The 24,709-nt window shown below is 36.3% G+C and overlaps 1 protein-coding gene across 6 annotated transcripts in view; it reads left to right on the top strand.

Annotated features, from left to right (window-relative positions):
* Positions 1 to 24,709, top strand: part of WDSUB1 (WD repeat, sterile alpha motif and U-box domain containing 1) — a 54,574-nt gene that overhangs the window by 27,944 nt on the left and 1,921 nt on the right. For all 6 annotated transcript variants that reach the window (XM_033113086.1, XM_033113083.1, XM_033113085.1 and 3 more), the window contains one exon: positions 2,312 to 2,452. In XM_033113086.1, the coding sequence (XP_032968977.1) occupies positions 2,312 to 2,452 (141 nt within the window). The remainder of the gene's footprint in view (positions 1 to 2,311; positions 2,453 to 24,709) is intronic.

The following is a 24,709-nucleotide window of genomic DNA, read 5'->3' on the forward strand; positions in this document are numbered from 1 at the left end:
CTTCTGTAAGCTGTCTTCTCCCATCCCCCACTCTGGAACCCAGTTACCTCTGTTTCCTCACAGGTTTTCAGAGTTTTGTTCTCTATTTTTGATGTTTATTTGTGTCTAGACTCCATCAATTTTCAATGGTATAGCATTTCCAGGGGTGGATAAGGTGTGGGGATGAGAGTACAGGAGCTGGTAGCCTATTTAACTTGTCGTCTAATTTATTAAGAACCAGATGCCTTTTCAGGCTTATAGTATATATAGGCATACCTCATTTTATTGCACTTTGCTTTATTGAACTTCACAAATGTTGCCTTTTTTACAAATTGAAGGCAAGACCCTCTACCAGCAAAAAGATTAGACTCGCTTTATTGTGGTGGTCGGGAGCCCAACCCACAACACCTCTGAGGTCTGCTCTAGAGCCAGATACAGCCCATTTCCCTTACTGAGTGAGGGTTTACCAACCCTCAGCTGATCAGAGGCCTTCTGAGCAATACGCTAACTCCCTACCCCCAGTCACAAAAGAAGGTATTTGTTTCTGGCTAAGTTCTGTGGATTTGATAGGGTAATTGCATCCCTGAGGGCAAAGCAATCTGATTCTGTTTTTAAATGACATTAACATTGGACAAGGATAGCACCCAATTTAACCTTTTCTCATCTGGGGCTTTTTTATTTTTTATTGGGTAATATTGGGGAACAGTGTGTTTCTCCAGGGCCCATCAGTTCCAAGTCAAGTTGTTGTCCTTCAATCTAGTTGTGGAGGGCACAACTCAGCTCCAAGTCCAGTCGCCGTTTTCAGTCTTTAGTTGCAGGGGGCACAGCCCACCATCCCATGCGGGAATCGAACCAGCAACCTTGTTGTTAAGAGCCTGCGCTCTAACCAACTGAGCCATCCGGCTGCTCATGGGGCATTTTGAAATAAGCTTTGTATATTCTCTATGATAAATACTAGCAAACACGTATAATATTTTTGACAGAGTGGGAAATATATATATTTTTCAAAATATTAAATGCTTCTATATCCTTCTCTTGTAGGTTGTATAATTATCCCTTAATGAGATGGCTGCTAATTATAAACATGTTGTGATACTTTTAAAAAATTGTTTTAAAAATCTTCAATGTGGTTTCAGTGAATTACATAGGAAAGAAGTCACAGGAAAGCAGTGAAGCAGTCCCTAAGAGGCAGGCAGCTGCTAGGTTGACTTGCCACACTTCTTAGATACAGTCCAAATAGATTTAAACAGCTAATGGCACACAGGCAGCATGAGCTTCATGTTCAAATTGGTTCCCCTTTCCCTCTGAGTCTTGTGTGTGCAATTTATGTTTGTGTCACAGCTGAGGAAACCTGAGCTCAGGACTCCCCACCCCTACCCACCCACCCCCGCCAATCTTATAATGGGATCGCTAGCAAACCAGCCCAAGAGGAAGACATTATTTTCTTACTGATCAGGAAACAAACCTGCCCCCTGACTGGAAGGGAGACACTACCTCTACCTTCCAAGGATGTTTGCAAACATCCTTGAAGATATTGCAGAGACAAAAGGTGTCATAAGGTGTGTATGAACACCACGGAGAATTCCCTCCCAACAGAAGGAAAGCTAATTTGTGTTTTTATGGGAACTATTAGGCATTCTGAAATGTAATTCTTTTCTTCTACCCACAGCACCCCCAAACACCTCCACTTAAAGTAAAACTGTCAGCTAGTTCTAAACATGTAAACAGCTAATAATGCTAAACTTCCTAAAATTAATTGTACTAAACTTTCTGAAATTACAAATTAAGGTAATTTAAAAAACTTAAGATGAAAGTAAAGATACAAATGAATGAAACTTGTCTGTACAGTCTTATACACACAGATGAACTTTATTTGTGATTGTGTTTCATACGAGTATTAGAGAATAATATATCCAATGTGATGAAGTTTAAAATATAAGATGGAAAGTTTACATTACTAAGCTGAATACCTTTCAAAATGATTTTTAGGAAATTTTTTGTTGTCTAAATAACCAAAGATAATGAGCCTTTTCTGATTTTCTGTAGTATGTTAGTAGTTCAGCCATCTGAAATTCTTGAGGAACTTTCCAAATCTAAGGTTGTTTAGAATAAACCATCTATAGTTGCTGATTTATTTTAACCATGCAGTATTTTATACTACAAAAATTCATTAAAGAATTTATAAAGAAAACATTTCTATGTGTAAAACAGTATGTAGTAAAAAATCTGAAGATTTTTGGTTGTAGTAGATAAAACTTTTCTTCTGCTTGCTAAAGACTTGCATAAAGCTAACCAGTAATTCTCCAGCCCTAACAGAATAATTTCTTTTTAGAATCTCTAGGGTTGCGTAGTAAAGTACTGAGGAAAATTGAAGAGCTCAGGACAAAGGAGAAAACCCTTTCTTCTGAAATTCCTGATGAATTTATATGTCCAATCACTAGGGAGCTGATGCAAGATCCTGTCATCGCATCAGGTATGTGTGATGCTATTCTAAGTTTCAGGGCATATTATGTGTTAAATGAATAAATAATGTAGACAGTTCATAGAAATTTGTTTAAATATGGAAAATATTCAAAATTCCTGCTTTATTTCTTATAAGTAGTTTTTTTTTCTTTTTAAAAACTTATTAGACCTGAGGCGATCTATTGAATATTATGTATTTCTTAATGAATAAAATTGGATTGAGTATGTTTGCATAAGATGAGAAACAAAAGGAATAAGTTTTACAAGCTTTAATAAACTTGTGAAATGTGTAATTACTAAACTGTAAAGTTAAGGTACTATCTTTTAGGATAGACTGTTGAGATCTCTTATATTGATTTTGTCCATCATGAATTTAAGTAGCCTTATAGAAATAAGAATTTAAAGATTATAAAGTTGTATCATTCCACATTAATTTCTAATCTTTGTCAACAAATAGATATATGTATTTTATATAGTTGTAATCAGTGAATCCATATTGTATTTTTTTATTTTTTGTGTAAAACTTTATATTTTTACATTTTTATATTTTGATTTAGTCTACGTAATTTTCAGTTTTAATAACTTTATTGAGGCTCTATGCTACATTTTATTTGACTTTTCTATTTGGTGTATGTATGTGTTTGCAAATCTTTCTGTTGCAAAGAGCATTGCACTGATATCTTGGTATTCCTTTCTTTTTGTTATTACCAGTACTTAGAGTTATTTTCATGGCACGTGCTCCAAAACAGAATTAACCAATCAGAGAATAAGTTATGAACATAAAAAGAGTAGTCTTGATAGTTTTTGTTAGATTTGTTGTTAGATTGTTTTCTAGGAAAAAAATTTACAGCGCTAACAGCAGTATATTTAAGTGTACGTTTTTCCAGTTTTGTGATTACTGAATTTTATAACTCTATTTTTGTGAGTTTAATGGTTTGAAATTGTATTCCTTACATTGCTAGGGAGGCAGTAAATTATTCTATGTGGCAGTTTACCATTTAAATATGCGTGGGTATAAAATATTTATTCATCTTCCTTGATAATTAACTTATCTGAGGGACTTAAATATCAATCTTATATACTGTGTCCACATTATTAGTGGAGCTAATCATATGGAGTCTTATTTTGTTAGTATCATTTTAATATATTTGATTGTTTCTCTTGCTCTGAGCTTTTTATAGGCAGGAGCATTTTTCATTTCTATAACTGTAAACATTTTCTTCCTGTTTTTACTTATTTATTTTCTTATTTATTATTTACTTAAATTTATTGGAATAATACTGGATAATAGCATTATGTTAAGTTTTAGGTGCACAATTCTATAATACATCATCTGTTTATTGCACTGTTTGTTCACGAGCCAAAGTCAAATCTCCTTCCATCACCATATATTTGACCCTTTTTACCCTCTTTTACACCCCCTCCCCGCTCCCAGTAACCATGATACTGTTGTCAGTGTCTGTGAGTTTTTGTGTTGTTATGCTTGTTCATTTGTTGTTTTCAGTTTTATATCCCATATACGAGTGAAATCATATAGTTTGTGTCTTTTTCTGTCTGACTTATTTCACTTAGCATGATATTCTCAAGATCCATTCATGTTGTCACAAATGGCTATATTACATCTTTTCTTATGGCTGAGTAGTATTCCATTGTATATATGTACCACATCTTATTCATCCAATCATTGGTCGAAGGACACTTAGGTTGTTTCCATGTCTTGGCTATTTGCAAATAATGCTGCAGTGAACATAAGGGTACGTATATCCTTATGAATAAGTGTTTTCAAATTTTTTGGTAGATACCCAGAAGAAGGATTTGGTCATACGGTAGCTCCATTCTTAATTTTTTGAGGAACCTTTTTGTTTTCCATAAAGGTTGTACCAATTTACTTTCCCACCAGTGTATGAGGTGTCCCTTTTCTCCACATCCTCTCCAACACTTATTTCTTGTCTTAATGATAATATCCATTTTAATAGCTGTGAGATGGTATCTCATTGTGGTTTTGATTCGCATTTTTCGTGAGACCGATCATCTTTTCATATATTTGTTGGCTCTCTGTATATGTTTTTGAGAGAAGTGTCTGTTCAGGTCCTCTGCCCATTTTTCAATTGGATTTTTTTTTTTTGTTATTGAGCTATATGATTTCTTTATATATTTTGGATATTAGCCCCTTATCAGAGGTATTGTTTGCAAATACATCTCCCATTTGGTTGGTTGGTGGTTTCTTTTGCTGCGAAGAAGTTTTTTAGTTTGATGTAGTCCCATTCATTTATTTTTGCTTTTACTTCCCTTGCCTTTGGAGTAAAGTTCACAGAAACCCCTCTGAGACCAAGGTCCATAAGTTAGGAAAACATAAGCCTATGTTTTCTTCTATGTATTTTATTGTTTTAGGTCTTATATTCAAGTCTTTAATCCATTTTGAGTTAATTTTTGTGTCTGGTGTCAGATAGCAGTCTAAGACGTTTCATTCTTTTACATATGGCTTTCCAATTTTCCCAGCACCATTTACTGAAAAGACTTTCCTTTCTGCATTGTGTGTTTTTGGCTCCTTTGTAAAAAATTAGTTGCCCATATATTTGTGGGTTTATTTCTGAGCTCCGAATTCTGTTCCATTGATCTGTATGTCTATTTTCCTGCCAATACCATGTTGTTTTGAATATTGTCTCTTTGTAGTATAATTTGAAGTCGGGGACTGTGATACCTCCAGCTTTATTCTTTTTTTCTCAGGATTGCTTTGGCTTTTCAGGGTCTTTTGTGGTTCCAGTCAAATTTGAGGATTTTTTTTTGTACTATTTCTTTGAAAAATGCCACTGGAATTTTGATAGGGATTGCTGTAAATCTCTGTGTTACTGTAGGTGCTATGGGCATTTTAACTATGTTAATTCTTCCAGTTCATGAACAGGGGGTATCTTTCCATTTCTTTGTGTCTTCTTCCATTTCTTTCAACAATGTCTTGTAGTTTTCAGTGTATAGTTCCTTCACTTCCTTTAAGTTTATTCCTAGGTATTTTATCCTTTTTATTGCAACTGCAAATGCATCGTTTTCTTTATTTTTTGTTCTGATATTTCATTGTTAGTATATAGGAACACAACGGAGACTTGAGTACAGTCAGGGTTCTGTTTCTTATCTATTCAGAGGCATCTGAATATTCACATTCTGTGATATTCAATGTACCTTTTTCCACATGGTAGAAAAACATAACCACCAATAGGTCCCATATTTTACATTTTGCAATTTCACCCACCAGAGACAGACCAATACAACATTCCTTACCAGTGCCAACTCCAAAATTCCCAAAGAACTCATTCCCCTCCCCTGAGCCAGGAGCGTACTCAGTGGTAGTCCCTACAGGGATGAGGTGTAGTACTATGATTTGCCTAACTGCGAAGGGTAGCATTGTATATAAATGGGGTAGCATCATGAGGAGGATAGTGGTAGAAGGGACAGTTTACAGAAAAGAGGTGGGTAAAATGTACTAATAATATCAATTAAGTCTGCTCTAATGTGTCATTTGAGGCCACTGTTGCCTTATTGATTTTCTGTCTGGATGATCTATCCATTGATGTCAATGGGGTGTTAAAGTCCACTTCTATTTCTGTATTACTGTTGATTTCTTCCTTTATGTCCGTCAATATTTGATTTATATATTTAGACGCTCCTTTGTTGGGTGTGCAGATGTTTACGAGAGTTATAGCCTCTTGTTGGATTGATCCCTTTATCAGTATGAAATGCCCTTCTTTGTCTCTTAATACAGCCCTTGTTTTCAAATATGTTTTGTCTGTTACCGGTATTGCTACCCCAGCTTTTCTTTTCTTTTCTTTTTTTTTTTTCATTTGTATGATATATCTTTTTTCATCTCTTTACTTTCAGTCTCTGAGTATCTTTTGCTCTGAAGTGGGTCTCTTATAGGCAGCATACGAGTATGTACACGTCTTGTTATCCATTCAGCCACCCTATGTCTTTTGATTGGAGTATTTAGTCCATTTACATTTAAAGTAATTATTGATAGATATGTATCACAGTTTTATTATTTTCTTTTCTGATTATTTTTGTAGTTGTTCTCTGTTCCTTTTTTATTCTCTTGGTCTCTTCTCTTATATCTGGGTATTTTCAATATATTTTTTTTGGATTCCTTTCTCTTTATTTCTTGTTTCTCACATAGATTTTTGGTTTGTGGTTACCATGTGTTTCTCTATACCAAGCTATGTTTATAGCAGTCTATTTTAAGTTGATGGTTGTTGTAAGTCTGAACACATTCTAAAATCACTATGATTTTTATTCCCCTTCCATGTTTGTTTTGTTATAATTTATTTATTTTGTGTGTATGTTGATCCCTTAATTTATTGCGGTAATTACACATGATCTTCATATTTTTGCCTTTTAACCTTTGTGCTAGTTTTATTGTTGGTTGATCCATTGCTTTTACTGTTTGCCTTTGTCAGTGAGTTTTTTTCTTTCATATGTTTTGTTATTCATATAGATAGTGCCAAAAAATGTATATACATTTTAAAGAAGGAAAAATCTGTATTAAAATTGTAATAATATATAGTGATAACAAAAGATGAATACAAATCATGTGTATACATTTTTTTGGTACCCCTGGTATTTTGGATCTTGCCTACTTAGAGAAGTCCATTTAACATTTCTTATAGTACTATTTTAGTGGTTATGAACTCCTTTTAATTTTTTTGTCTGGAAAACTCTTTATCTCTCCTTCGATTCTAAATGATAGCCTTGCTGGGTAATCTCAGTTGTAGGTCTTTGCTTTTCATCACTTTACTATTTTGTGTCAATCCCTTCTGTCCTGCAAAATTTCTGTTGAGAAATCAGTTGATTGTTTTATGAGAGCACCCTTGTAGATAACTAACTGCTTTTCTCTTGCTGCTTTTAAAATTCTCTGTTTGGCATTTTAATTATGATGTGTCTTGGTGTGGGCCTCTTTGGGTTGGTCTTGCTTGAGACACTATGTGCTTCTTCAACTTGTATATCTATTTCCTTTGCCAGGTTATGGGAGTTTTCAGTCATTATTTCTTCAAATAGGTTTTCATTCCCTTTCCCTCTCTTCTCCTTCTGGTACCCCAATGATGCGAATGTTGGTATGCTTGATGTTATCCCAGAGGTTCTTTTTTGTTAAAAAAAATAATTTTTTTCAGTTACAGTTGACATTCAATATTATTTTATGTTAGTTTCAGATGTACAGCATAGTGGTTAGACATTTGTACAATTTATGTAGTGATCCCCCAATTAGTCTAGTACCCACCTGGCACTGTATATAGTTGTTGCAACATTATTGACTGTATTCTCTACGCTGTACTTTACATCCTGTAACTGTTTTGTAACTACCAATTTATATTTCTTAATCCCTTTTTCACCCAACTCCCCAACACCTCTCCTCTCTGGCAACATCAATTTGTTTTCTGTATCTATGAGTCTGTTTCTGTTTGTTCATTTATTTTGTTCTTTAGATTCCATATATAAGTGAGATAATATGGTATTTGGCTGTATGGTGTATGGTATTTCACTTAGCAAAATACCCTCTAGGGCCATCCATGTTGTCACTATCCTCATTTTATTTATTTGTTTGTTTATTTATTTTGCTGTTCTGATTGGATTTCCTGCTACCTTGTCTTGAAGATTGCTTATTTGATCCACTGTTTCATCTCATCTGCTTTGATACCCTCTAATGTATTTTTCATTTCAGTTATTGTAGTTTTGATTTCTGACTAGTTATTTTTTATGGTTTTTATCTTTTTGTTCAAGTTCTCACTAAGTTCCTTGAGCATCCTTATAACCAGTGTTTTGAACTCTGTATTTGGTAGTTTGCTTGTCTTCATTCCGTTTAGTTATTTTTATGGAGTTTTGTCCTGTTCTTTCATGTGGGACTTGTTTCTTTGTCTCCTCATTTTGGCTGCCTCTCTGTGTTTGTTTCTAGGTAGAGCTGCCATGACTCCCAGACTTGGCAGAGTGGCCTTGTGTAGTAGGTGTCCTTTGGGGCCCGGTGGCGCAGTCTCCCTGGTCACCTGAGCTGAGTGCTCCAGTGATGTCCCTTGTGTGGCTTTTGTGCTCAACTCTTGTAGTTGAGCCTGGATTCCTATTGGTACATCAGTGTGTGGGATTGACCCTCAGCTGACTGACTCTGAGGGCTGGCTGTGACCACAGTGGATGAGCTTCTGTGCAGGGGCTGACCCCATGCACCAGGAGTCACTTTAGTGTGACTGAGTCTGTTCTTCAGGTGTGTTGTGTGTGGAGTTGGTTGGGTTGTGCTCTGGTGTGGTCTTAAGCAGGCTCCTTGGTGTGTTGTTCACGGTTAGCCACCATTTGCTCCCGGCTTGGGGCCCCATGGTGGGAGCTACCATGTGATCTGTGGCTGGCTGCCACCTGTGCTGGCCTTGGGATCCTTTCATGGGCACCACGCTGTGAGCTGAGGCCAGCCACCACTTGTGCCGGGTTTGTGGCTACTCAGCTGAAGCTACATTCCAGGCCAACACTGGCTGTAGCTTATGCCAGGCTCAGGACCACCTGATAGGAGTCAGAATGCAGGTTGAGACCCCTCACTGCTTATGCTGGGCTTGGGTTTACTTAGCAAGAGGCACAGGGCACGCTGAGCCCCTCTATTGCTTTTTTGGGGTTTGTGGACCTATGAGAGATTTTAGGAGAGTCCGCAGCACAGAGACAGGCTGCTTGTGTGGAAAAGCTGGTGGAAGAGGGTTGGGCTGGATGCACGAGTTGTGTGCCTCAGTCTCAGTGAATCACCAGGTGGGGGTGCATGTTGTTAGCCAGGTAAATGGAGAGCACAGATTTGGCACTCGCTTGCACCTGCTGGCTGTATGGGAGAGGCTCTCAACAAAGGAACAGTGGTACCTGCCAGCACTTCTGTCCCCAGAGAGTGTAGCCTTCACCCCTGCCCCTCCAGTCCTTGCCTCAAAGCTATTCATTTCAGTTCCTCCCCATTTGTCCTTGGGACCCTTTGAACTGCTGCCCCTGCACTGGAGTCCAGAGCCAGTGAGTTTGTGAGCAAGCAAATCCGTGTGCTGGCCCCTCAAGAGGAACGCCTGGGACTCTAGCAGCCCTCAGTCTCGGATGCAATCCCTGCTGTTTTTCACAGCCAGACATTATGGGGACTCCTCGGCACTGGTGTCCTGGGCTGTGGAGCCCAGTGTGGGTCTGGGACCTCTTGCTCCTCGGGGGACCTCTGCACCAAGCTGTCTCTCCCATTCTTAGTCTCTGCACTGTGGGCATGGGACCCGCCTGTTCCGTGTCTCCACCCCTCCTACCAGCCTAGTCGAGGCTTCTTCTATGTCCGTAGTTATAGGACTTTTGTCCAGGTGGTTCTCAATGATGGTTGTTCTGAGATTTAGTGGTAATTTTGATGTGGTTGTGGCTGGAGATGAGCACGGCTTTTACCCACTTCACCGTCTTGACTGGAAGTGCCGCATCATTTTCTGAATGATGTCTTTCAAAGAGCAAACATTTTTAATTTCATTGTGGCCCAATTTATTATATTTCCCTTAATGATTTACGTTTGTAGTGTCCTATCAAAGAAATCTGTCTAGGAAAGTCTGCAGCACAAACAGAGGCAGGCTGTTTTCAGCGTGTTTTCTTCTAGATGTTTTGTAGTTTAAAATTTTGTTTGTCTATGATATTTTTCAAATTAATGTTTGTATGTGGTGTGAGATAAAGTAAACTTTTCTTCTTTTCCTAAATGGATATCCAATTGTTCCAGCCCAGCAGCATTTGAAAAATCTTTTCCCATTGGATTATCTTGGCACCTTTGAAAATCAACTGACTCCGTATTGCTGGTTATTCCGGACTTTCTATGCTATTCTACTGATCTTTGTGTCTATATTTGTGCCAATTACCTCAGTGCCAATTTATAGTAAGTCTTATAATCAGGTACTGTGTTTCCCCAAAAATAAGACCTAGCCAGACTATCAGCTCTAATGTGTCTTTTGGAGCAGAAATTAATATAAGACCCGGTATCATATATCATATTATATATTATTATTATTATTATACCCAGTCTTATATCATAGTAAAATAAGACTGGGTCTTATATTAATTTTTGCTCCAAAAGACACATTAGAGTTGATTGTCTGGCTAGGTCTTATTTTCGGGGAAACACGGTAGTATAAGTCATCTTAGTTCTTTTTCAAAACTGTTCAGCTATTCTTGGTCCTTAGCATATTTCCATATAGATTTTACAATCACTTTCTCAGTTTCTACAGAAAAACGTACCCAGGGGTGTGTGTGTGTGTGTGTGTGTGTGTGTGTGTGTGTGTAAAACAAAACAAAATTTACCATCGTCCCCGTTCATCCAGGTAGTTGCAAATGGCAGAATTTCCTTCTTTTTAAATGTTGGATAATATTCCATCGTATGTACGTATGTGCCACATTTCATTTATCCATTTACCCATTGATGGACCCTTGGGTTGCTTCCACATTTTTGCTATTGTTAATAATGCAGCTATGAATATGGGTGTGCAGATATCTCTTTGAGATCATGCTTTCAATTCTTTTGAATATATACCCGGAAGTGGAATTGCTGGATCACATAATAATTCTATTTTTAAACTTTTGAGGACCTGCCATACTGTTTTCCATAGGGGCCGCCCCATTTTATATTCCAACAGTGCACAAGGCTCCAGTTTTTCTACATCTTCACCAGCACTTGTTATTTTCTATTTTTTTTATAGTGACCATCTTTATGGGTGTGAGGTGATATTTCATTGTAGTTTTTAATTTGCATTTTCCTAATAATTAGTGAGGTTGAGCATCTTCTCATATGCTTATTGACTATTTGTATATCATCTTTGGAGAAATGCGTATTCAAGTGCTGTGCCCATTTTTAAAATTAGATTTTTATTTTTTTGTTGTTGTTGAGTCGTTTCCCCCACTCTCCTCTTTTCCTGTTTCTTATTACACTGGCCAAGAATTTCCAGTACAGTGTTGAAAAGAAGTGGTGAGAGTAGATATTGTTACTTTTACCTGCTCTTAGGGGGAAGCATTCAGTCTTTCACCATTAAGTATGATACTAGTTGCCCTCTATCAAGTTAAAGAAGTTCCCTTCTATCACAAGTTGCCAAGACATTTTAAAATGCTTATCCTTTGAAATAACATGATTTTTCTCTAGCCTATAACATGATAGATTATGTAGTTTTCTGTTGCTGCCCTAATAAATCACCACAAAATTAGTGGCTTAGAAGAAAATTTCCGTAGGTGAGAAGTCCAGTATGGTCTCTCAGGCTAAAGGCACGGTGTTGACAGGTTCTGTTCCTTTCTGGAGGCTCTCAGGGAGACTCCTTTTTCTGCTCCTTTATAGGTTGTTGGTAGAATTCAGTTCCTTATGATTGTAGGACTGACACCCCTGTCTTTTTGCTGGCTGTACACTGAGGGCTGTTCCCAGCTCTGGTAGACAAAATGATGGCTTCTCAAAGATGTCCATGCCCTAGTCCCCAGTGCCTGTGAATGTTATCATAATTACATGGTGAAGAGCAGCTTTGATCATCTAGGATGTGATTAAGGATCTGGAGATGGGGAGATTTCTCTTGCTTTATCTGGATGGACCCAATGTAATTACAAAGATACCTGTAAGTGAAAGAAGGAGGTAGGAGAGTCAGTCACAGATGGAGATGTGACAACAGAGCAAAGACTGGAGTGATGTAGGACTGTGAGCCAAGGAATTCAGGCCTCTAGAAGCTGAAAAAGGCAGACAAGACTCTCCCCTAAAGCCTTCAGAGGAACACCACCCTGCCAACACCTTGGTTTTAGTCCAGTGAAACTGACGTCATAGTCTGATCTGCAGAACTGTAGGATAATAAGTTGTGTTGTTTTATGTTACTGTGTTTGTAATAATTTGATATAGAAGCAATAGGAACGAATCCACTGGCTTTCAGAGGCTGTCACGTTCCTTGGCTTGTGGCCTTCTTTCTCCATCTTCCAAACCCAGCAACAGCGGGTTATATCTCTGTGCATCACATTGCATGTCTTTGACCCACTTTCCTACTTTTCTTCTCTGCTTTTAAGAACTCATGAGATTATATCGGGCTGCACTGGATAATCTAGGATGACTTCCTGTCTTAAAATCAGCTGATTACCAACCTTCATTCCTTTGCAACTTGAATTCCCTTTAACCATGTAACATATTCACAAGTTCCAGGATTAGGACGTGGACATATTTGTGGGGTCATTATCCTGCCTGCCACAATTACATTCATTGATTTTTGTGTGTGTGGTGTTAATACATATAACAAAATCAATAATTTTAACAATTTTCAAGTGTACAGTGCCATGGTATTCAATACATTCACAATGTTGTGCAGCTTCACCACTCTCCATCTCCAGAACTCTTTATCTTCCAAAATGGAAACTCTACACCCATTAAATAACAGCTGCCATTTTCCCCTTCCGCAAGCCACTGGTAACCACCAGTCTACTTTCTGTCTCTCTGAATTTGAGTGCTGTAGCTACCGCGTAAGTGGAATCATGCAGTGTTTGTCGTTTTGTGTTTGGCTTCAAGGTTCATCTACATTGTAGCATGTGTCAGAATTTCTTTCCTTTTTAAGGCTGAATAATATTCCACTGTATGTTAGTTTCTCCAGTCATCCAACCATGGACATTTAGATTATTCGCCCCTTTTGGCTAGTGTGAGTAATGCTGCTATGAACATGTACGAGTATCTGCTCAAGTCCATGCTTTCAGCTCTTTTGGGTATATACCCAGAAGTGGAATTGATAGGTCATATAGTAATTCTGTAGTTAATATTTTGAGGAATCACCATGCCATTTTTCATAGCAACTGTACCATTTTACATTCCCACTGGCAATGCACAAAGGGTTCCACTTTTTCTACATCCTTACCAATACTTGTTTGTTTTTTTTCCTTGATAGCTATCTTAATGCGTGTGAGGTGCTATTGTGGTTTTGATTTGCATTTCTCTAATGATTAGGCTGAGGAGCATCTTATGTGCTTATTGGTCATTTTGTATATTTTTGGAAAAATAATCTATTAAATTCCTTTGCCCATGTTTCAGACTGGTTTTCTTTATTGTTGAGTTATAGGAGCTCTTTGAATATTCTGGACGTCAATCCCTTGTCAGATGTATGATTTGCAAATATCTCTCCCATTCCATGGGTTGCCTTTTCACTCAGTCCTGTGATACACAAGTTTTTAATTTTGATGAAGTCCAGTACCTGTTTTTTCTTGTATTGCCTGTACTTTTGATGTCATATTCAATATGTTATTATAAAATCCAATGTCATGAAACATTCCCCCTATGTTTCCTTCTAAGAGTTTTGTTTTAATTTCTACATTTAGGTCTTTGATCCATTTCAATTTTTGTATATGGTATAAGGTAAGGGTCTAACTTCATTCTTTTTATGTGGATATCCAGTTTTCCCAGCCCTATTTGTTGAAGAGTGTTCTTTCCCTCATTGAATGGCCTTGACACCTTGTTGAAAACATTTGACTAACATGTGAGGGTCTATTTCTGGACTCTCTCTATGGTTGGTCTATATTTATGCCAGTACCAAATTGTTTTGATTACTGTCAATTTGTAGGAACTTTGAAATCAGTAAGTGTGAATTGTTCAGCTTTGTTTTGGCTTTTCAGGATCCCTTGCGAATTCATATGAATTTTACGATGGGTTTTTCTGTTTCTGCAAAAAACATCACTGGGATTTTGATAGGGATTTCAATGACTCTGTGATTGCTTTGGATAGTATGAGAATTTCAACAGTTAAGTTTTCCAATCTGTGAACACAAGATGTCTTTACTTTTAGTTGTATCTTTAATTTCTTTCAGCAGTGTTTCAGTTTTCAGTGTACAATTTTTCTCCTCCTTGCTCACATTTATTTACCTAAGTATTTAATTCTTTGTGATGTTATTTGTAAATGGAATTTCCTTAATTTCCTCTTTAAACTCTTCATTGTTAGTGTATAGAACCACAAATGATTTTTGTGTGTTGATTTTGTATGCTGCAAGTTGGTTGAATTTGTTATAACAGATTTTTTGTGGAGTGTTTGGGTTTTCAATTATCCTCTTTACTATGTATTGCTGGCTTTGATGTGTTAATATTTGTAGTATTTTTGTATCTGTGTTCATAAGGGATATTAGCTGTGGTTTTCTTGTAATGTCTGTCTGACATGGTATGAGGGTAATTCTGGCCTCATAAAATGAATTGGTTAAGTGCTCCTCTCCTTCATATTTCAAGTCTATGTAGTATTGCTATTATTTTTTTTCCTTAAATGTTTGATAAAACTTATCAGTGAAATCATCTAGGTGTAGAGTTTTCTTTGTAGGAGAGTTTTTAACCACAGGCTTTTATGAATTCAAATCTAGCTTTTAATAGGTTAGTTTATCAAATTACATTTGTGTTCTTTCTTCTTAGTGGTTTGCATTTTTTTATCACCTCAAAATATTCTTGTTGGTATCATTTAATGTATTTTGTCTCATTTTAACCTTCGCTCTCTTGCTTTATTTTTGTTTATAGCTGCATGCCCTATTTCTTTCAGTCTTTTCCTAAAATAAACATAAGTGTACATCTTGAATTTTCACATAATAAACAGTTTCACCAAGGGTAATCAATATCCTTTTAACATTATAGGTTAATCATAAGCATATTTTTATTAAACTTTATCTAAAGTGAATCAAAGTATCTTTTGGATCTAACTTCTTTCATTAAGCATCGTGTGTGTGATTCATCCATGTTGTTGCACAAAGCAGTGATCTGTTAATTTTTATGTGTGAATGTACTATGATTTACTTCTCCATTCTGCTGATGGTCATTTTTGGCTATTATAAACAGTGTTGCCCTGAGCCTTTATTCATGAGTTTTGGCAAATCATACATGTGCATTTTTATTGGGTATATTCCTAGGCATAGATATACTGTTACTAAGAGTGGTTGAATCCGTGTATACTTCCACCAGCAGTGTATGAAAATTCTGTTAGGTTGGTGCAAAAGTAATTGCGGTTTTTGCAATTTAACCTTTTAAATTGCAATTATTTTTGCACCAACCTAATAGTTGCTCCATAGCCTTATTTACATTTAGTGTGTCTTTCATTTTAACCTTTGTGGTATCACCCATTTATTTTAAATTGTATTACTTTTATTGAAGCAGTTGTAGGTTCATGTGAAGTTCTAAGAGTATATCCTGTACACTTTGCCCAGTTTCCCAACTGGCAACACTGATGAAATCCACAAATCTTATTTAGAGTTCCCCAGTTTTACATGTGTGCGTTAAGTTCTACACAATTTTGTCCCTTTTGGAGGTTTGAGTACCAACCACCAGTCAAGACAGAACAGTTCGGACCCACAAGGATGCCTTCTGTTGCCTTTCTATAACTAACTACATCCATCACCTGCCTGTTCTCTTTCCACTTCCATCCATACTGTCCTCTATTTATACAGTTTGTCATTTCAAAAGTACTACATGAATGGAATCATACAGTAAATAACCTTTTGGGACCAGGTTTTTTCGCTTTGCATAACCCCAGAAGTGTCACTATCCATTTATTTTTAGCTTTTCTTTGTGGTATTTCGTTTCAGCGGTGTTCCCTGTGGAAAACACAGTTGAATTAATTTTTGAAAAATACTCAGTCTTCATCTTTAATAGAATTGAACCGATTTCTTTATATTGTGATTGATACATTTGGGATAATTCCTGCCAGCATATGTTCACAATTTATTTTCCTTTCTTCTAGTTCCCCTTTCCTGAATTTTTCTGAATTGATCATGTGTCTGTTTTGGCTTTTTCCCCCTGTTGTTTTGAAAGGCATTGCACTTTATATGTACTGAATTAACTGCCTCAGAAAAATTTCCAAAGCCTGTTTCTGCCAGTATCTCAGCATTCTTACAGTATTTTTATTCATCTATCCTTTTAAATTATGAAAGCAGCATGTGCTTGGTGAAAAACAAACTATATTTTGAAAATGAGAACCTTCTGTACTCTGGTGTATCTTTCCAGATATTTTTCTACCCATTTATAATTTGTCCTATAACGAATGGGGTATGACACATACTTTGGAAAAATGTGTATTTTACTTTAATGTATCACATAGGATTCCCTGTCAGTATGTATTCAGAACTACGTCATTCTCCACTACAGGACAATGTTTCATAGTATGTTGTGCCGTAAATTAACTCTTACTCTGTTGATAGACATTTTTCTGCAAATAATTCTACAGAAAAAAATGCTCATAGTATATACAGGTACACTTATTTACACAGCTAGGTAAGCAGTTATAGTTTAAATTTTGTTTTAAAAAGAATAATGAAAGGTGAACATAGTTAAAAATTGGCTTGTCCAATTTTTGCCCATTTAAATTTTAGAATAATTTTGTTATGCAACAAGATGAAATCTTGACATTTTGATGAGAATTACAGGAAAACTAAATGTTAATTTGGGGTGTGGGGTGAGGAGTAGAAATGACCACTACTAGTGAGGCATTTCATCTGTTCTTGTCCTTTATTCCTTTCAGGTCTATACTGAACATTTAAATGTTAATTCATTTATACATCTTTTTAGAAAAATCAGTGTTCACACTTAATTCATCACTTCGGAATTGTGAAAACCTAATAAACCCTCCCTAACCACTTTGCTTTTTCTCTTAAAAATTTCACAGTTTTATCTTAATTATGTAGTAAGAATACACTCTCTGGCTTCAATTGTTGCAAGTGTAATGTCAGTTTAATTCTGATATTTTGTTTCAGTTTCTTCTTTGCTATGTATTTTTCTCTCATAGTGCTTCTTGAATGAAACTTCATGCCTTTTATCGGTTCTGGAAAATCTTAAGCCATTCTCATTCTATATACCTCATCTCTTACGACTTTCTAGGTAATTTTCTCAGACGTACCTACCAGCCATCTATTCTGATTGTGTTATCCTATTCAACCTTCTCTCTGAGATTGTCTTCTAAATTTCAGTGACTGAAGAGTGACTCTACAGCCAGACTGCTTGGGTTTATACTCCAGCTCTGTCACTCCCTACTTGTGTGACCTTGGAAAGCCATTTAGGCCATGCATCAATTTCTTCATAATGTTGTTGTGCAGATTAGATGAATTAATATAAGTTAACAGTGCTCTGGGTCAGTCTAATGATATACAATTAGCTGTATGAGTATTTAATGTTTTTATAGTATATTGTTTTCATTATTTTAGAAATACTCACAGGTTGTACTAGTTTTCCTTTTCTAAGGTTTGTAGGATGCTAATCATGCTGTTTGTTGTCTGGCTGTGTTACTTTGTCTGTTCATCTGCAGTTGAATTCCAGTGTGGGAAGAGGGTGTTTGGCTCTAGAGAGGTGTTGGACTTGCTTTGTCCATTTCCCAGGACCACAGGTGGGCAGCAGTGGGCGAAGTCGGGTTTTTCTTTGAGCTAAGACTTTTCACTAGGGTGAAGCCATTGGAACCTGTAGCAAGAAATTTGGGGGTAACTTAAAAATAATAGCTATTATTATTTTGGTATTCATCTAAGTATTGAACTGATTTTTGAAATAAAATTTTGTGAATGGAGCTTACAAAATATTTACTCCCTAGAACTATCAGGTACAGGTCTTGATGGTACTGTTTGGGTGAAAATTTTAAAAGGTAGTGAAAACAAGCAAACTTAGTTATATAGTGCACATTACGTTCAATATTATTTCTTTAAAAATTGTCAGTTTTTCCCCAGGTAACACAGGTTTGATTTCAAATAAGCTAACTCTAGTTGCTTTAAAAAAAGCAGGAGTATCAATATTGTCAGCTGCAATTGTTTGATTACAGTAATGTTTCATTGTTTTCATGCATGAAAGGCTCTGTATGGATGTGGGGCTGGGAAAGTGGTTTTTGCTTTGAATCTCTTATACTCCCTCTTGCTGCTTTCGGGGTGAACTTTGGTAGAACACTTTCAAACCTTATAATAAGATCCACTCAGAAGTCCTGCTTTCTCTGTCATCAGTAGAAAACTCTTGATTATTTCAAAGAATCACTATTTCACAATACCATGGAAAGCTGATATTAAACCTAGGGTGTTTAACTGGCCAGTGTAACTGACTTTCCTACGGAAGATAACCTGTACCATAGATTCGTTTAGCATTTTATTCACTGCTACCACCCAAGAAACTGAGAACTCATAAGTAGGCAAGGAAACATTATTCACTTACTTAAAGGAATGCAATTAAAGGTAACAAAGTACTATATGATGGCAATATTCTTTAACAATGTAGATATAATACACCTCTCAAAAAGGGAGAGAATATGAAAAATTGAATAAGCTGATTATTAACTGAGTAAAAGCCCTATTTGAAATTTAGATGCTGAGGGAGAGAAAAATACTAGCCTAATTGGATTTATTACTTATAGTGAGGAACCAATGTATATTAATAATATTCTTTAAAAATACGTTAGTGGAAAGTTAACCAGTAGATCAATACAAACTTCCCTAAGCATCAAAATTGATGAAACCAGCTCCTACTATAGTGAAATCCAACTATGGGATTTATAAAAATATAAAAAAGAACGCTAGAACTGTTATTACCAAACATATTAATGATCCTAAAGAGACAAAAGATTTGAGATTAGCTAACAAAGTGCAATCCAACCTAAAACAAGGGTACAGAAAGCTTAGAAAGAAACGGATAGGCAAAAATGAGATAATTGCAACTAAAAATAAAGAAGGGGTTACATATGTCTGCAAAAGTAGAATTAAGACCCCCCCAAACTTAACAAGAGAAGGATATTATGTAATGCTGAAGACAACCATCACTAGCTATACAGTCCCCAACACAGCAAGAACTCACGACGCAGAAGCTGCAGACGCTGTGGGAGAAAGACAGCACAGTAAGAGCTTGGATCATACCTCTCAGTCCCAAATAGAAAATACATCTTTTTGAACACAGAAGACATTCATAACCATATGTAAATACCACCACCAGAAAGAGCACAAACAGTATTGTCACTACAATGGAATATTACTAAGAAATTAACAAAAGTGGGCCCTTTTCACCTGGAAGATAAAAACATGCTATTGGCAGATTTATCTAGCCTAGTGGCAAATGAATCAGCTGTCACTGAACTCACAATAGTTCAGTGATCCTAACATGCACATCTGTCAGTAATCAGCCAGTGTGATGGCACCCTGTAAGACTGAGGTTCATCACACTCGGCTTTTTATAAAAACTTGAGTACCTCAACATAGATTGGTAGGTTCTGTGACTTTAAACAAAATGACATAACAAAACCAATTTTTTTACCATAGGTTAATTGACATACACAAGAGTTAAGGTCCTGTGCCATCTCATCAACATAATGACTAAAGGATGTCGAAATGAATGATGTTATTCGAGGATCTGCTGTCTATTTACCTACTCACACTGGTCTTACAACTTAACAGTAAGACAAATAACCAAATTAAAAAAGAGGCAAAGGATTTGAATAGAACTTTCTCCACAAAAAATTCACAAATGGCCAATAAGCACTAGAAAGATGTTCAATATCATTACGGAAATGAAAAATCAAACCCACAATGAGATACCACTTCATATCCATCCATTAGGATGACTAGAATCAAAAAAATGGAGAATAACATGTGCCGATAAGGGTGTGCAGAACTATTGCTGGTGGGAAGGGAAATGGTGCAGCTGCTGTTGAAAATAGTTTGGCAGCTCCTAAAAAAGTTAGTTACCATGTGATCCAGAAACTGTAATATATATATCCTAGATACATATACACACACACACACACACACACACACACATATATGTGTGTATATATATATATATACCCATATATATATATCCATATATATATATATATATCCACATATCCAACAGAATTTAGCATAAAAAGTTGTATATACCCTTGTAAAAGTTCATAGCAGCCTTATTGATAACAGCCAAAAAGTAGAGATAAGCAAAATGTCCCATCTGTGGATGGATAAATAAAATGGAATGTTAATCAGCCATAAAAGGGAACAAATATATGGTACATGGATGAACCTTAGAAACATTATTATGCTCAGTGAAAGAAGCCAAAAGGCCACCTGTTGTATGATTCTGTTTATAGGAAATGTCCAGAACAGGCAAATCCATAGAGATTCAAAATAGATTAGTGGTTGCCGAGGTAGGGAAGATTGACTGCTAATAGGTACAAGGTGTTTTTAATGGATGATGAAAATGTTTTGAAATTAGTGGTGATGGTTTTATAACTGTGTGAATTATACTAAGAACCACTGAATTGTATGCTTAGAATGGTGGATTTATGGCATGTGACTTAATAGCTCAAGAAAAAGGTAGTAACAGAGTATCTACAGAAAGCATCTACCATCTCTGGGACTCAGGGAAGAAGCTGAGGTTATCAGAGCCTCACCTGGTCTCTTAGAACCAGGCCTCTAAGAGGTGGAGCTACCCAGCTGGTGCTAGTTTCTCTAAAGGGGGAAGGATAAGAAATTTGGGCAGTGCTGACGGTGAAGCACACCGATAAATGTGGAGAGTGTAACCAGCTCCCCGTGTCAGATGAAAGCCATGACCCTGCACACACTAGGAGCAGCCTTCACCCTGGTTTTGTCTGCCTTTAGAGAATCTTATGCCAGGATTTAACAAGGAGCCAGCTGGCAGAGCAGAAATGTGGTGTGTAGTATGCTGGCCCCAGCGTGCCTCTCAGCGTTATGGATGGGTTTGGAGTTGAGACAATAGCTAATAGAGCTGATCGGCATTTAGCAACTTGAAAAGGAATAAATAGCCTGAGAGAGAACAAAAAGCTTTTAAAAGGTATACAGGACGACTTAATTTACAATAACAAAAGCAAATCCCTAGACATAAGTATGCAAAATTTACCAGACATAAAGCAAGCTATAAAACATCCCTCATTGTAAAGTATACTTGGAACAAATAGGAAGACTATTAGGTTTCTTTCTAGAGATTCAGACGGTGATTATTAGGTTCCATTGGAAAGAACACACAACAAATAACCTGGAAAATAAAGCAAAGTTATAAAGCCTCTGTAAATAGCACAATGTGGGACTGGCATATGAATACACAGCCCAATGGCAAATAATCTTTAAAAATCCTAAATTGATCCAAATGTGTTGGGAAATACAGTGAATGATGAAAACAGAATTTTAAATCAGTGGGAAAATTAATTAAAACAAGTGGTAGGTATTCTGACAACTAAATAGCCATATGGAAAAGGATAAAACTAGCTCCATCACTTATACTGTACATCTAAATTAATTCCAAGTGAACCAGAGATATGAACATAAAAAAATGTAACTTTACAAGTCCCAGAAGAAAATGTAGGTAAATTCTTTGATAACCTGGAAATAGAGACACTTCCTAATCTGGAATCAAAATCCAAAAGAAGTAAGTAAAAAGTTGATAAAGTAGTAATATTCCATAGATATAAAAATAAATCAGACATTTAAAGAAGAATTAGTGAGAATTCTTCTCAAACTGAAGGCCAGCATTACCCAGATAAGAAAACCAAACAAGGACACTACAAGAAAATTACAGACCTTGTCCCTGATGAACACAGAAGAAAAATCTTCAAAATATTAGCAAACCAAATTCAATGCACTAAAAGAATATTATACCATGATCAAGTGGGATTTATTCCAGGCAGGCAAGGATGGCTCTCGTAAATCCACGTGATACACCATGTTAACAAAATGAAGGATAAAAACCATATGATTATGTGTATAATCATAATTATGTGTATAATCATGATTATGTGTATAATCAGATGTGTATAAAAAAAGCATTTGACAAAACTCAACATCTACTTACGATTAAAACTCTCAACAAAGAGAATATGAGAGGGAACATACCTCAACATAATAAAGGCCATATATGAAAAGCCCACAGCTAACGTAGTACTCAATGGTGAAAAGCTGAAAGCTTTTCCTTTAAGATCAGGAACATGACCACTGATGCACTCTCTCCACTTTTATTCAGCAGTATTGGAAGTCCTATCCAGAGCAACTAGACAAGAAATAAAAGGCACCCAAACTGGAAAGGAAGGAAGGAGTAAAAATGTCATTATTTGCAGATAACATGATACTATATATACAGAACACTAAAGATTCCACCAAAAAACTGTTACAATAAACATATTCAGTAAAGTGGCAGGATAGAAAATTAACATTCAGAAATCAGTTGCATTTTTAATACACCCATAATGAATTATCAGAAAAAGAAATTAAGAAAACAATCCCATTTACAATTGCATCAAGGAAAATGAAATACCTAGGAATCAATTTAACCCAGGAAGTGAAAGACCTGTACTTGGAAAACTGTGAGACATTCGGGAATGAAATTGAGGAAGACACAAATAAATGGCAAGATAGTCTGTGCTCGTGGATAAGAAGTAATATTATTAAACTGTTCTTACTACCCAAAGCGATCTACAGATTCAATGCAATCACTATCAAAATTATAATGGCATCTTTTACAGAAATAGAACAATTCTAAAATTTGTATGGAACTACAAAAGACCCCAAATAGCCAAGGTAATTTTGAGAAAGAACACAGCTGGAGATATTATAATTCCTGATCTCAAACTTTATTACAAAGCTATAGTAATCAAAATAGTATGATATTGGCTTAAAAACAGACACATCAAGAATAGAGAGCCCAGAAATAAAATCACACATGTAAGATCCATTATTTTACAACAAGAGAACCAGGACTATACGATGGGGAAAGACAGTCTCTTCAATAAATGCTACCGGGAAAACTAGACAACCACATGGAAAAGAATGAAACTGGACCACTTTCTTACACTATACACAAAAGTCAACCCAAATTGGACTAAAGACTTGAATATAAGAACTGAAACCATAAAACTACAAGAAAACATAGGTAGGAGGCTTCCTGACTTTGGTCTTGGTGATGACTTTTTAAAGGCAGCAAAACAAAAATAAACAAGCGGAACAACCTCAGACTGAAAAGCTGCTGCACAGCAAAGGAAACCACCACCAACAAGAAAACGGCAATCTACCGAATGGAAAAAGTTTGCAAAAATATATATTTTATAAAGGTTAATATCAAAAATATATAAAGAACTCATACCACTCAATAGCAAAAAAAAAAAAAAAAAAAACACAAAAAACAACAACAAAAAAACCCCCCGCCCTCCCCCCAACAATCTGATTAAAAAATGGACAGAGGATCTGAATAGACATTTTCCCAAAGACATACAGATGGCCAACAGGTACATGAAAAGATGCTCAACATCACTAATCATCAAGGAAATGCAAATCAAAACCACAATGAGATACCGCTTCACACCTGTCAGAAATGGCTATCAAAAAGAAGTGCTGGCAAGGTTTGGAGAAAAGGGAACCCTCATGTACCATTGGTGGGAATGTAAATTGGTGCAGCCACTATAGAAAACTGTACGGAGGTTCCTCAAAAAATTAAAAATAGAGTTGTCATATGATCTAGCAATTCTACTTCTGGGTATTTATCTGAAGGAAGCAAAATCACTAACTCAAAAAAAAATCTGCACTCCCACATTTACTGCAACATTATTTACAACAACCAGGGAAGGCATGTAAACAAGCCAGGTGTCTATCAATGGATGAATGGATAAAGAAAATGTGTGTGTGTGTGTGTGTGTGTGTGTGTGTGTGTGTGTGTGTGGAAAAGAAGGAAATCCTGACATTTGTAATATCATGGATGGACCTTGAACACATTGTGCTAAGTAAAATAAGTCAAAGAAAGACAAATGCCATCCGATCACACTTATATGTGGAATCTAAAACAAAACACTGAACTCAGAGATCTAGAGAACAGATTGATGGTTGACCAAAGTTGGGGCGGAGGTGGAGCAGTGGGTGAAATTGGTCAAGATAGTCAAAAGGTACAAACTTCCAGTTATAAAATTAGTGTGTTCTGGGGATGTAATGTACAGCATGGTGACTAGAGTTAATAATACCGTGTTGTATATTAGAAAGTTGCTAAGAAAGTAGGTCTTAAAATTTTTCTCATCACAAGAAAAAAGGAAAAATTTGTAATGATGTATGGTGATGGATGTTCACTTGACCTATTGTGATCATTTAGCAATAAACCAGGGGTGCCAGAAAAATGTACTCAAGTGGACACTTTGGTCAACGTTGCTCAAGCAGTAGTTCACCGTAATCAGAAGTGTCTGCATGTGATGGTAACCACTTTGAGCACCTCTTGTGATTATAGAAGTCAAATGTAACTTGTATTCATCTTTAGTTATCGATATAAATTGAGTATTACAATTTTACATACAGTTTTCCTTTCTTAAAATCTATACATTTTTCTGGCA

The sequence above is a fragment of the Rhinolophus ferrumequinum genome, chromosome 8 (genome assembly GCF_004115265.2).
Source record: "Rhinolophus ferrumequinum isolate MPI-CBG mRhiFer1 chromosome 8, mRhiFer1_v1.p, whole genome shotgun sequence".
Taxonomy (NCBI): Eukaryota; Metazoa; Chordata; class Mammalia; order Chiroptera; family Rhinolophidae; genus Rhinolophus; species Rhinolophus ferrumequinum.